This window comes from Fukomys damarensis, unplaced genomic scaffold (genome assembly GCF_012274545.1).
Source record: "Fukomys damarensis isolate Sample0158 unplaced genomic scaffold, DMR_v1.0_HiC HiC_scaffold_36, whole genome shotgun sequence".
NCBI lineage: Eukaryota > Metazoa > Chordata > Mammalia > Rodentia > Bathyergidae > Fukomys > Fukomys damarensis.
Window position 1 is genome coordinate 11,559,534 of NW_022900948.1, and position 14,437 is coordinate 11,573,970.

Consider the following 14,437-nt stretch of genomic DNA (forward strand, 5'->3'; position numbering starts at 1 on the left):
ACAGTTTTTCCAGGAGACCTTTCCAGAAACATTTCTCCAGAGTGTCTGCAGGCCTTTAAATACTTCAAAGGAAGCTGCTTCCTCTTTCCCGGCTAGAACCCAAATCCCTGGACAGCCTAGAACAGTTGCCTTCTGTTCCCCACAGCCAGGCTTCTCTCTATAGTCATATGTCCCTGGACTTAAAGATCCCCGAGACTGGGGAGCCAGACTAGACTGGTCATTGCTTTACCCCGTAGCATCATAGGAGTCACTTGTGTTTGGGACTCAGCCTCCTGCTCTGTAAAATGACAGTAAGATGTGACAAGGTGAATTCAGAGGGTGAGATGGCCCAACTGTTTGGTTGCTGTGGATTCTAAACTTCTCCATGTCAGATACACAGCTCTCACAGCTAGATATCAGGAGATTGGCTCAATTCTGCTAATAATTTATCCAGCAAGTCTTTGCTGACAGTTATTGTGCATCCTGCCCAGGCATTGGGATTCTGTCACATTTTTCAAGCCTGTTTCTGGACCTCTTGTTTTGAAAAGCTGAGTTGTAGCCCAACATGGTGAAACAGGTGCGTAATCCCAGCATTCTGAGAGGCTGAGGCAGGAGGATTGCAAATTCAAGTCCAGCCTGGGCAATTTAGTGACTTAGTAAGACCCTGTCTGAAAATAAAAAGTAAAAAGGTCTGGAGATATAGTTCAGTGCAGAGGCCCTGGGTTTAATCTCCAGTACCACCAAAAATATAAATAAATTTTAAAAATTTTAAATCTGAGTTGCAATTTCAAAACCTAAAGATTTCCCTACTCCACTTCCTGACTTTTGTGACTTGTTCATAGTACCATAATCCCTCTTCTCCCCCCGACCCCAACTCCTACACTAACCTTCCAAACACTTCCTGCCTATCTGGCTCAGTGCACAGATGGGTGGTTTCTGCCCTGCCCAAGTAGGCCTGGGGCAAGTGTGCAATCAAGAGTCAATGCACCTGCGTGGGTCTACCTGTGCTGAAGCATGCTTGACTAGAAGAGCATGTGTGAGTGTAAGGATGTGGAGATTAGGTATGTAAGCCTGTGAGTGTGTATGAGTGTATCTAAGTGTGTTTGAACATCTATCTGAGCATGTGAATGAATGACGGTGTAGCGATGAGATACAAGAATATGGCAGAGAATGAGTGTACAGGTAAGAAGGTAGATGGGCTGAGTGTGGAGTGACAGAGGGTGTACATGTGTCTTTGTGAACATGTGCACACCCCAGTCCTTCATCAGTCCCAGCAGATACACCTCACAAGCATGTGGCACATTTGCACCTCCAAGAGTCAAAGTGATAAGCTGTAAACCCTTAGTCTAATAAAGGGATGACTTTGACCGCAGACAGGGGTCACTGTTCTTTCCTTACCCTTAATGTGGAACTGAGGCTCCCCCAGCTCAAAGTTACCTCAGCTCAAAGAATTCCCTCAGACCAGAGCCTGCCACTTTCCTGCCCCTTCAGGCCAGGCCACCTCTTCCCCTCCCTCTGCCTGTTTCTAGCCTACCCTCAGCAGTGACCTGAGCAGAGAGGTGAAGGGATGAGGGGTGTAGCAAGACATTCCAGGTGCCTCCTCAAGTTTTGGGGGGCACCTCTATGGAGACCAGCAGCAGACCATATCCAGATGATCATCAGAGCTACCAGAGTCCTCTCTCCCTTCCCCAAGCCTCTCCTAGCCAGTCCTCCTTAGCTCTGAGCTCTGTGAAGAGCTCTAACAAAAAAGAAAAGAAAAGAAAAACAGTTCATGGTAGGCAGAAGCATGAAGGCAACAAAGCAGCCAAATAGTGAAAAAACCAAGTAGCAAGCAAAGCAGCAATCCTCTTTTTTTTTTTTTTTTTTTTTTTTTTTTTTTTGAGACAGGGTCTCACTATGTAGTCAAGACTGACCTGGAACTCACTATGTAGCCCAGGCTGGTTTTGAACTCACAGGGATCCTCCTGCCTCAACCTCCCAAGTGCTGGGATTACAGGCGTGCACCACCAAGCCCGGCAGCAGCAATCCTCTTTATGTCCAGCTACTTAGGGTGGGTAACACTCACACTCAGGTTGAACCTTCCCATCATCCATAAACAGAACTATGGAAAACCAATAAGTGGACTAATTTAGTAATTATACACCCTTAATCCTTTAATCACACACTGTAGATCCAGCCATCTCTGAAAAAGCCCCACCTATGACCCCATCTAGACACAAGCCATAACAGAGGCTGAAGCAGGAGGATCACAGGTTTGAAGAAAGCCTGGCAACTTGGTAGGAGCCTATCTCAGAAAAGAAAAGAAAGAAGGAACAAAGAAAAGAAGAAAGAAAGAAGGAAAGAAGCGAGGGATGGAGGAAGGAAGGAAAAAGATTTGAGAGGCTGAGGCAAGAGGATTGCTGTGAGTTCAAGGCCGGTCTGGACTACATAGTGAGACTCTGGATCAAGAGAGACAGAGAACAAGCTAGGATTTTGCTTTGACCTCAACCTAGGATGGATTGTCTCCCTGACTCTACTCACACACTACCCTGTAAGCCTCTAATTCATTGACAGCACTGCTCAAAACTTCTGCCAAGTCCTCTGAGCCCACACAGTGAAGGAATACTCAGTGGTTCCTTTCTTAGAAGCCTGAGTTTTCCAGAGAAGAGCCAGGTGGGACAGGGGCTCTCGCTTCCACCTTCCCGGACTCTAGTTTTCTGGGGGAAACCTGATCCCACTTAAATTGGAGAGACTGAGGCTAGACACTCAGGCTGACTAAGACCCCTTGGGAGCTCCAAGATTATGATGCTTGAGGAGACAGCCTTGGGGAATCGAGTGGGGGACTTCCAAACCTGGCTGCACACTTTCCAGCCTCACAGTTCACAGGGCCCTCATGAGGAGACATCATCATCACAACCTCTACTTCTCCAGCACTGTTCCAAAAGTGTGCTAACTCATTTAATTCGCACCTTATGCAACCTAATGAGGTAGGTACTACTACTACTCCATTTCACAGATGAAGAAGCCAAAGCTCAGGGAGGTGAAATCAGCCAGGGAACTGGCAAGAATCAATAGTACCCTGCGAAAGCTTCACTAAGGACCAAGAGTAGGCAACCATTACCTCCTCTACCAGAGGAGGGAAGAGGAGCAACCTCTGCTGAAGAAGGTGGAGCCCTGACCAGGCGTGACCTGGACCCTTTGCTTTCTACCCTTCCTGCCCTCTGATTTCCCATCTATACCTTCTACTTGCCAAAGCCAATTGGAAGACAGAGGATGATGGCCAAGGTGACATAGGCTCCTGGGCACTGATCAGTGCAAAGATTGGACCTGGCTAAATGAGACTTCCACCTGCCCCAGGTCCCATGGCTGGCATGGGCTGGTTTGTAACCCAGGAGATCTGGATCCAAAGATGCCACAAAGTGCTAGAGGCAGGATGAGGCACAGGGTGGAGGATGAGAAGACTGGATTCTGGGGCAGGTTCTGCTGCACTACTCTGTCCCACCCTTGGTGAGATTCTAGGCCTCAGCTTTTCTTTACACTAAGCAGAGGTGATCTCTACTGGCACCCTCCACAGCCAAGTTGCCCAGACCAGACTGAGCCTCTTTGTTTCTACTTACCACCCTCATTACTTGAGATAAACCTGTTGCCAAAGGCCAAAGCCTCAGGCAGGCATGGAGCCCTTTCCCTTTCCCTCATCCCTGAGGAGACGTCTCCCAGCAGTTGGATAAGCACACCCTTCTTCTGCCTCTTCGGATTTAGGAGTTCTACTGGAAAGCCCCGTCAGGCTCCCTGAAAACCCCGGTGTCTCAGTAACTCCTTTTTTCACACTACCAGTATTTCCTGGGCCCACAGCTCAGGGGCCTCACCGCAAAGAGAGCAGGATCCCTCCTTGCAGTGAGGAGGTGTAGAGTTCTGCTTAGGCCGGATTTATAAACCCTTCCTTGGGGGATGCCGGTTGTCTTTGGCCTTCAGGGTCTCTGTACTATAAGGGGTAGTCCCTTTTCTCCCCTTCCCACCACACCCAACTCTACCCCACCTGTGTTTCCCCAAGCCTAGAAGTGCCTCACCCAGATTTTCAGAAAAACAAAATCAAGGAGAAAGGTTTAGCAAGAAGAGCTCATTACCAGAAATTAAGGCGGGGGTATGCCTTGGGGCCAGATGAGTGGGACCAGGCTGGCGGAGAGTCATTCTGAGGTACAGGCAGAAATATGCTCCAACCAAGTACAGAGATGTGCTCCAAGTACTCTAAGAGATGGACGCAGAGGTCCACATAGAGATGTCCGGGACACACAGCATGCTTACTCAGAGGAGCACAGAAAGGCAGTGGCAGAATATGGACAGAGCCAGAGATACGCTCCGTCCAAGGTTCAGACCTGCAGGGATATAACCAGGGAAAAGGGAAGACAGGCGCCATCAGAAGCACTAGAAATGCACAGTTGCATTTATGCACCCAGCCACACTTGCACAGGCAGGTGTTCAAAGGAACAGGAAACACGCTCAAGTTTCAGGGAGGCTGATTTCAGTCCAAGTCAACACTGTTAAGAAAAGATAGGTCATGGCCTGGGATGTAGCTCAGCAGCACAGCACCTGCCTGGCAAGCGTGAGACCCTGAGTTCTATTCCCAGTGCAAAAAAAAAAAAAAAAGAAAGCATGGGTCCCTCCAAAGTAAGCTGTGGGAAGGGACTGGCACAGAAAGGACTGGCCCTTGGGGAGCCACAATATGTGGCTGCTCTCCAGTGGGGTGATTTTCACATCTACCCTGGAAAATGGATTACATGGTAAGAAGATGATACTTTATTATATTTGCTGTAGGAGGTAAGGTTTGCATTTTCTTTCTTCCCTTTTTTGGTGGGGGGAAGTACTGTGTATTGAACCTTGGCCTTGTGTATGCTAGATAAGCACCCTGCTCCTGAACTACATCACTAACTCTGTTTTATTTTATTTTATTTACACAGGGTCATGCTAAATTTCCCAGGCTAGCACAGAACTTGTGATTTTCCTGCCTCAGCCTCCTGAGTAGCTGCGCACTTGCATTACAGGCTTATGTCATTGTGCCCAGCTGGAGGTGAAGTTTTCCTTCTAGAAAATTCTAACAGCCCTGGAAAGGTGGGGAGGCAGGAAGCTTTCCTCCTGCCCCTGGAGGAGTCACACAGCTAGGGCTGGGCTCTTGTCCCTGTTCATGCCCGTTGCTCCTGATTCTGGCCAGTCCTGCACTTTCTCATGTGGCCTGACCCTCTACCCTACATACTCCCTTGGCTGTGTGCACCTCTGCCCTATACACCTGGACATGTGGCTCCCTGCTCTGTCCTTCTATCCTTCCCAAGGGCCTTCTAAAATCAAGGCACAGCAAGACACACTTCCCCACTTCCTCCTTCCCCTCTCAGAAAATCTCAGAATAATGGAATGAATCTGAGGTGGAAGAGGATGCCGAATTCACTGACTTTTAAAAAACAGCTGTCAGTCAGTGGTGGTGGAACCCTTCTTTCTTTCTCTCCTTAACCCCAAAGTCACAGATGAAAAAGCCGAGGTTCAGGAAAAGAACATGAGCACTCCAATGTTACAGAAGAGAGAAGCCAAGTTGGGCCTCAAATTCCTAGCCCTAAACCCCAGCCATGGGCTCACTTGTCAGGGTCAATAGCCAGATTTGACAGAGGAGCCAGGTATGGCAGTGCATGTTTGTAATCCCAGGCTGAGGCAGGAGGATCTTAAGTTTGAGCCCAACCTGGGCAACTTAGTGATTTAGACCCTATCTCAAAATTCAAATTCAAAGAGGGATGGGATTATTTTGTTTATAGTCCACAAGTGAATTCACACTGGAGACAGTCCTTATAAATGCAAGGAATATGGGAAAACTCAGATATTCCAGTCATCTTCACAGACATGAAATGGCTCACTAGAAAGAAACCCCCCGTATGTCGTTCCCATACCCTTCAAATAAATACACGAATGAGTTCACAGTGTAGCAAAACCACATAAAGCTAAGCAACATGAGAGAACTATTCATATGTTCCATTTCCCTTCGAGTACGCTTTGGAGCTACCTTATCTATAAGCAGTGTTGTAATATTCAACTTTCCTAGTACTCATCAAATAAATGAACGGACTCATACTGTGTGTGAGTATGGCGGGAGAGGGGTGGGGAGCTGGTACTGAGTGTGGTGGTGCATGCCTGTAATCCTAGCACTCAGGAGGCTGAGGCAGGAGGATCATCATGAGTTTGAGACCAGCCTGTGCTACACATTAAATTCCAGCCTGAGCAACATAGACCCTGTCTCAACAAAACAGGCTGGGGATATATCTCAGTGTGAAAGCCCTGGGTTTGATCCCCAGTACAAAAAAAAAGAAAAAGTGAGAGAGGTGGGGGCACCAAAGGTGGGACCCCGTAAGCTGAAATGAAAGTGCAGCCATATTCTCCTGCTAAGATTTACTCTCGGGGCCTAGGTAGGGGACACACCCTCTGGCTCAGTTCCCTCCAGCATTCCAGACATTCCCCTTGGGGGTGGGAGGACAAGGGAGGTGCAGAGACCTGAAGTAGATTTGCCTTCTTCCACTCCTCCCTCCCAGAGTCCTGGCTGTGAGACCCCACTTTTGCCTTCCACTCTCTCTGGCTTTGATCTCATCCGCGAGGAAAAGCGCAGTCTCCCAAAGGCCCAAAAACACAGCCTTCCGAAGGCCCCAGGGGTTTTATGGCTCCCATGGGTTTAACTCTGCTGAAGGTCTCAGTCGGATTCAGTAAAGGAAGGCAGAAATACACAGTTTCTGGGGCTCAGGTTACCCAGCTGCTAGCATCCCGAGGCTAACATCAGTCCGGTACAGCCTCTGCCTAGCTGGGGACCAGGAGCGCAAGCTGAGAGGCTTGGTGAAAAGGTTATCTGACCTCTGAGTCTACCTGGGCAGGCCCAGAGTTTGACCCCCATACCACCCTGACCAGATTAGACACCCAGCTGGATACTCTGGGAACTTGTGGCCAGACACACTGAAGATCCTTAACTGACCCCGGGAAAATCACAGGACAAACAGATATCTGCACAATTGGCAATTTTAGGCATACATTTTATTTTTTTTTATATATATAAAAAGCAAAAGAATATACTGTTGAGTAGAGGATTAAAGAGGTGAAGACTCTCTTAAAGTGGAGTCTCCCAACCTCCATCCATAAGATTGTAACATCTGCTATATATTTTTTAAAAAACAAAATAAAAGCAAACATGAAACTTAAGACCTGGATTTCACACCCTATGTCATGCCTACTTTATGACAGAAACATGTTACACAGCTCCTACTCAGGGAATCTAGACCTCCAGACCTCCAGACCTGAGCAGGCGGCCCTCCTCCCAAAAGCCTGGAAAAGCCCCACTCAGAAAAAAGGGTAGACACACACCTACTCAGAAGCACACACAACTGGACCCTCCTCCTCCATATGGAGACCTAAATATGTATACCTTCCTACTTCCCTCACTCACAGAGGGCCACAGTGCCTTCTCCCTTGGGCTCTCTGCACCATTAGGATCCTTTAGGAAAGCTTGGTATCTTGCCCTGAATATCTGGGAAACCACACACACACACACACACACACACACACACACACACACACAGGACTGACTGCTGCCTATTCTCTCCCCTGTCCAACTGGGCAGGGTCCAGTGGGAATCCTGGAGGTTGTCCAGCTGGGGTTGACATGGAGGGGGACATGAAGGAGCTTCTAAGGAGTGGTCCCTGCACGGTCATTAATGCTCAGGGAAGGGACAGTAAAGGTACGCCCACTGCCTTCTCAGATCTGCTCCTTGTGCTTCACATGGGCCAACTTCACATTCTCCTGCTCGGTGGAGGGTGGGGGCTGCTCCAGGTGGCAGCTAATCATGAGTTGGTACACGAAGACACCTGCAATGGAGCCCAGGAGCGGAGACACGATGGGCACCCACCACCAGTGCCGGCCAGTCCTGGAGAACAGACATGTGTGGTCAGGAGAGGGGTGGGTCAGAGCAAAGGAGAGCAGGCTGGGGTAAGCTGGGTGGGCACTGTACTCACGTGAAGACTTCTGAGCCCCAGCCAGCGATGGCAGTGAAAAGGCGGGGACCAAAGTCCCGGGCAGGGTTGACGGCATAGCCGGAGTTGAAGCCCATGGAAGTGCCAATGACTAGGACCACAAGGCCCACGGTGAAGGCCTCCAGGCCACGGGGAACAGGATTGTTGTAGGGGTCAACAATGGCCAGCACACATACAATGAGGGAGGCCGTGCCTATGAACTGGGGAGTTGGGAGAACAGAATGAGGAACAGCTCTCTCCCACACTCTTACCCCATCATCTGTCCTCTGCAGTTCCTAGAATCCTACTGCCTAAAGCAATGGTGCAAGGGCCAGGGATTTAGCTCAGTGGCACCACGCCTGCCTTGCAAGTGCAAGGTCCTAAGTTTGATCCCTGGTACCAAAATAATTAATTTTTTAAAAATGATAAATAAAGCAATGGTGAAAGAATATTTGTAGTAGAACAGGGCATGGTGGTGCACTCAGGGAGTCTAGACCTTCAGACCTGAACAGGGGCCCCTGCACTCAAAAGCCTGAAAAAGCTCCACTCGGAAAAAAAGAGTAAACATACACCTATGCAGAAACACCTGTAATCCCAGCTGAGGGAGGAGGATCACCTCTAGCTCAAGGCCAGCCTGAGCCACATAGTAAGTTCAGGGCCAGCCTGAACTACAAAGGGAGACCCTGCCTCAAAAAATAACAGTAATAATAATAATAATGTTTGGAGTATAAGAATTCACTGGGGAGCTGCACATTATATGTTACCATGCTCCATACCCACAAATTGAGGAATTCTGCTATAGTCAAGGAGTCCTGCCTACTAGCCAGCTCATGAGCAGCCAGAGAATCTTGGTCGTCCTCCCTGCATTCCCCTCACACGTTCCCAATCCATACCTGATCAAAGAAGCCATTGACCATGTCCAAGTGTCCAGAGGGGTAGGTGGCAAAGATGCCAGCTGTGCCGTTGGGACCTGAGACTATAAGCTCGTTGTTGGCGAAGGCCCAGATTGCATCTAGTGATAGATTAGACCCAGAGTGGGTGAGGGAAGAGGCCTGAACCAGCCTCCCCTTTTAGGCTGGTCCTCCCCACCCTCTCAGAGGTCACAAGCGAGCAGAATCACTGCTGTATTACTCCGGGAGGCACAGCAGGGTGGGTGAAGTGGGTGGGGTGGGGTGGAGGACCTGAGACTGCTCTTGCCCAACTCATTTCTTTCCCCTTGTGCCGCTACCTTAGGCCTGTGAGTGAATGAGTGAGTCATGAGCCTGGGGCCTGGGCAGGACCCAGTTGTCTTGTCATCAACAAGTCTGCTATTAACAGGTCCCAAGCAAGGAAGGGGGGTGGTGGAGGAAGGCAGGATGGGAAATCTTACCATAATACAGCCCAAAAATGATCCCAGCTCCCAAGAAGGCTCCCAGCGTCTGAGCCAGGGTGTAGATGGGCAGCTTAATCCAGGGCTCTCGTGCCAGAAAGCACATGGCAAAGGTCACAGCAGGGTTCAGGTGGGCCCCTGGGTAGACAGGAGATAGGACCTATTAGCTATAGCCAGCTGCAGTGGGGATGCCAGGGCCCCCCACAGATTCTCCTCTCTGGTTCTGTCTGGCAAGAAGAGGCACAGAGAAAAACTTCTTGTACAAGACTGTTGGACTATGTAACAGGCAGGATCTTAATCTTGTGATCCTAAAGTAAAAGTTGAAGGTTCTAAGTGTCAAATTTCTTCTCCACCCTCCTCTCCCAAGGTGCTACGACCCCCCATTCACTGGAATATACCTAGTGGGAATGCAGAGGAGCAAAGATCGAGAGTGGAGTTAAAGACTTACCAGAGACCTGGCCAGCTATGAGGATGCCCAAGGTGACAGCAAAGCCAAAGGCCAGGTTGATGGTGAGGAAGCCACCATGTGTACCCCGGCTGAGCACTACCTGGGCCACAGAGCCACAGCCAAACATCTGTGTCAGGAAACAGAACAAGGAAGAGAGCGTGAGGTCCCTCTGAGCCCCAGCAACTCTCAGTCGGGAAGGAAGGAGTGAAGCCAGCTACCTCTACCTGCCAGCACCAGGAAGGCTGGAGGTTCTTCCTAGAATCCACGACAAATCCCTTCAGCTGTGATCGCATGTGCCAGACAAAGGAGATGTGACTTCCCGGCCCTCATGTCCAAGCTCTAATGATAGAACCCTATGAAAGGGACTGGAAGCAGGTCTATGACTATAATCACACTAGAGTCACTGTTTTTTCTTCGATCCCAAGAGGGTGTAGAGGAATAGCTTTCACAGTCATACAGCTCTTTCCCCAGCTTTTCAGGCCTGGCCAACAGGAGTGGAAGCTCTCCCTCATCAACAAGCTACCCTAAAGAAGAGCTCAGGAGGTGGTGGTAGCGGTGATGGGGGGTGGGGAGGTAGTGAGTTGGGAAGAGGCCAGAAGTGGTGGAATCTATTTCTAAGTCTAGGAGGTCAGAGGCCTGGCCTCACCATGTCCCTTTATCAGCACATTCACCTTCCTTGGTCTGTCTCTGTCCCACCACCTCCTCTCCACCTGCCCTGAGCTCTCTGCTCTCAAGAGATCCAGGCCCTCCACTCAGCTGCGGAGGCCCTTTAACACAGGCTGAGTGGGGCTGGGGATTTAGCTCAGTGGTTCCACCGCCTGCCTTGCAAGTGCAAAGACCCGAGTTCAATCCCTGCTACCAAAAAACAAAACAAAACAAAAAAAACAACAAAACAAAACAGAACGTACTATGTGTCTGTTTCCCTTGTTCAAATGTGAAAATACTTCTGCATTAGCTATCACTAGCTATTGCCCTGAGCCCCTAGCAAACTCCAAAGTAGCTCAAGTCCTAGTTTCAGGTCTCCTCACCTACTTTTCTATTACTAAAGGTGCTATGCTTAGGGCCCTGTACATTCTAATGGGGCAGTGCCTGTGTAATGAGTTCTTAAGTATTTTGATTATCATCTGTCAGGAATACCAAGAGATGTGGGAAAGCCAAGGATGCTGACGCAGGGCAAAGATGCACAGGCAGGTGAGAACCAAGATCAGAGATTGTGAGTAGGGGTGAACAGGGTAGGGCAGGCACATGGGGTCTAGGAAGCTCTGCTGGACCAGGCCCTGGCCTCAGCTCTTTGCCTGCCTGAGGCCCAGACCTGGCTCCATCCCAAGAGGCCTTGGAGGGAGGGGCTGTCGAGGCCAGTTCTACCACCTTGAGGCTAATCTTCCTCTTCCTTCCCTTCCCCCAAGTTCTTGGCCAGCCCCCACCCTGCCTGCCTTACTAGGTATCTCAGAGAAGGGGCTTCTCTCTCTCCAAAGCCAGCCCCGATGTGCCACTGCCTTCCCAGATCCCCAACCTGTAGAACTATGCAAGCAAGCCCTCACCCACCACCTGAGGATCCCCCAGGGCTGGCCCCTACTTGTTGGGCAGGCCTGATGTCCTGCTTTTCACTGACACCTGATGCCTCTCATCCACCTGAGCCCAAAAAGCCTTTACACAAACCTAACACCCTTATTTTGTGGTCTAGAATAAGCCAAATGATCCTGGGGCTCAGGGAGAGAACTGGCTGCTCCTTTTGGGGGGGTAAACTGATATGTGGGAAGGGATAAGGAAGCCCCTTTATGAAATGGAAGACCCCTTGCTTTGTCCTGCCCAAAACAAGTGGAGTCATGAGTTAGAGGAGGGGGGGGCTCCAAGGCAGGAGGATAAAAAAGGCATCTCCCACTTCTCTTCTTGGCACAGGGGAGAGAGGGGGTGGGGACAATCGATATGGTCACCAGTCTTATGAAGCCAGAGTATGAGTCCCCCTATCCCATTCTCTAAACCCTATTTACTCCCTAGTTAAGCTTCCTAGTCTCCCGGGGACTCGCTGGTCTGTATTATGTAGGACTGAGGCTGGGGCTGGAAACAGTAACCTACCCACTGCGATGAAAGAACCAAATCTAGTAGAAACCTAGAGGAAAACACGTGTGACCAAATGAGAAGCTGAATATGAGAATAACTGGCACGGGAAATGTAACCCGTGCATCTGCCAGACTCAAGAAGTGCACACAATCACCCAGGAACGCCTGAGGGTCAAGCTGGTAGAACCAAAGAGCAGCTGGAACTGAGAAGAAAGTCAGGGAAGGGGAGTATCTCACTCAGAGTCCATGGTGGGAATAACTGATGGCCAGCAACTTTCTGCACAGAAGTTGACAGCTTCTATTTGGATAACTGACAGGGCCTGGGAGTCACTTTGCAGGAGGGGAGCAACTTTCAGAGACACCACAACCTCTGCGTGAGGATCCAGCTTCCTCCCACAGCCTCCAGATGGACCTTCCCTTCTTCCTGCTTTGTTTTTTGTGACCCATATGGCCTGCGCCCTCTGCCCCCATTCATAGCAAACTGCTCTCACTTTGCTGCAACTTTTGGACTTTCTGAGGCTTAATTATTCATTAGGGACCAGACACCCAGAGCCCAGAAAACCTAATCGGGGTTCATCTACTTCTGTCCCCACCACTGCCTCCCAGGACTGAGCCTGGGAACCAGGTGGATCTGGGGAAGCAAGAGAAAGGGACAGGAGGGATACTTTCTGCAGCCTGTGGGCTGTCACCAGCAAGGAGGCAGAACCGCCAGTGGGGAGTAAGAGCTGTCATCCTGACCAGAGTCAGAGCTGTCAGAGCTGGGGTTAGACTCGTGGGGAGGAAGGCTTCAGCTCAGCCCCTCGGGGTTAACCCCGGGAGTCGCGAGGGGATTGGGGCTATCTCAAAACAGTCCTACCTGCGGGCAGAGCTTTGGGGCATACGGGGCCTGAAGGGTGCTGCCCGGCTCTCCCAACTCACCACGAGAATAAGGGTCCCCAGACACTCCGCCATCGCCTGGCGAAGCAGCCTGTAGCGGATGTGGATCATGTCCCCGCAGCGTGACATCAGCTCCTTCTGTCGACCCATGGCTCTGGCTCTGGCAGCGGGCGGTAGGTGAGTGGCGGGCGCAGCGAGCAGAGGCCAGGAGCGCCTTGGCGCCCGGCGCTTTAGAGCCCTCAGGAGCCCGGCCCCGACCTTGTGGATGTTTTAAGGATCGTTGGCATGGAGGCCACCACCCGCCGCCACCCGGCCTGGGGGCGTAGGAGGGAGAGCTGATGAGGAAGGTCTGGTGGGTGTGAGGAGCTTTGGAGAGGGGTGGAGGGAGTGTCACGGGGTGGGAGATTGCGGGGATCTGAGAGCCTGGTGTGTGGGACCAAGGCTGAGAAAGGAGCTACCGAGAAAGACCACGTGAGCTGGGCCAGGTGGCCCATGCTTAATCTCAGCACTGGGAAGGATGAGGCGGAAAGTTCGCCATGAATCCAACCAGCCTGAACTACACAGCAAGACCCTGTCTGAAAACAAAAAAACAGGGCTAGGGATTTAGCTCAGTGGTTCCGCTGCCTGCCTCGCAAGCACAAGGTCCTGAGTTCGATCCCGGTACAAATAATAATAATATAGAATAGAAGGACCTTGTGTGGGCCCACTCACAATGAACCCCGCGGGTATCCCACCACCTGGGGGATGGGAAGACTCTGCAGAAAGGGAAGGAACCCTGTCCAACTCCACAGGATGACTGGACCCAGCAGCAGGTCCCCAGAGAGCTGTGGGCTCCAAGTGAGAAGAGACACTCTCACGCTACAGACCTATGCAGGCACACTGAACACAGGTGAAGTTCCTTCCAGAATTCACAAGCCCTTCATGTGTAGCATGTGTTGGCCAGCTGTGTCCATACGTGACGTATCTCCCCCATGCCTGATCATGTCCGCTGGACATTCCCTATGGCGGTACACATGCCCATTCAATGAGGCTGTGCTGAATTTGTCACATATGTATCTGCATGCACTGCTCACATGGCTGTGGAGGCTGCGTTGCGGTTGTCCTGACACACCACATGCTACATCTTACCAGAAGGGTGAGTTCCAGCTGTTTTTAACCCTCTCTGCCCCTGCTCTGGATGATCTGACCTAGGAAGGCTCTGCCTCTTTAAAAAATACAATAATAACAAAGGGCTGGGGATGTAGCTCAGTGGCACAGGACCTGGAAAGCATAAGGTCCTGACTATGATCCCTGGTACCAACCCCCCCAAAAAATAACAACAAAAGGGTCAGGGATTTAGCTCAGTGCTTCCCGCTGCCTGTCTCAAAAGTCAAGGTCCTGAGTTCAATCCCCAGAACCCCCCCCAAAATTAAATTGGTCAAATTATAGGAACATTAGCCCTATTTGAAGGAGATTGGGGGCAACCTTGCTCTCTATGCTATTTGTTTGTTTGTTTATTTATTTATTTTCAGTTCTGGCATTGAACCAATAGCCTCACTTGCACTCTACCAGTGAGCTATACACTCCATCCCTAAATTGTATCTATTTAGATTTGGGGTTTTATTGTTTTGTTTTGTTTTGAGACACGGTCTCACTTGGTAGTTCAGGCTGGCCTTGAACTTACTATGTAGCCCAGGCTGGCCTCAAATTTGTGGTCACCCTCC

The 14,437-nt window shown here is 50.3% G+C and overlaps 1 protein-coding gene across 1 annotated transcript; it reads right to left on the reverse strand.

The window, feature by feature from the left end:
• Positions 1 to 7,012: 7,012 nt before the first annotated feature.
• Positions 7,013 to 12,959, reverse strand: Aqp3 (aquaporin 3 (Gill blood group)). Its single transcript, XM_010619207.3, has 6 exons — positions 12,777 to 12,959; positions 9,799 to 9,925; positions 9,351 to 9,488; positions 8,875 to 8,993; positions 7,985 to 8,202; positions 7,013 to 7,896 (listed from the first exon to the last, which is right to left on the reverse strand). The coding sequence occupies exons 1-6, from the start codon at positions 12,882 to 12,884 to the stop codon at positions 7,728 to 7,730; spliced, it is 879 nt and encodes a 292-aa protein (XP_010617509.1). The 5' UTR covers positions 12,885 to 12,959; the 3' UTR covers positions 7,013 to 7,727.
• Between the last annotated feature and the right edge of the window lie 1,478 nt (positions 12,960 to 14,437).

Bases quoted from the DNA above. Each gene is read 5' to 3' on its own strand.
- Aqp3 (XM_010619207.3), bottom strand. From the start codon at position 12,884: ATGGGTCGACAGAAGGAGCTGATGTCACGCTGCGGGGACATGATCCAC. The intron at 8,994-9,350 runs GTAAGATTTCCC...ATCTATCACTAG, and splicing joins CATTTTTGGGCTGTATTATG to ATGCAATCTGGGCCTTCGCC. The intron at 8,203-8,874 runs GTATGGATTGGG...CCAACTCCCCAG, and splicing joins TCAATGGCTTCTTTGATCAG to TTCATAGGCACGGCCTCCCT.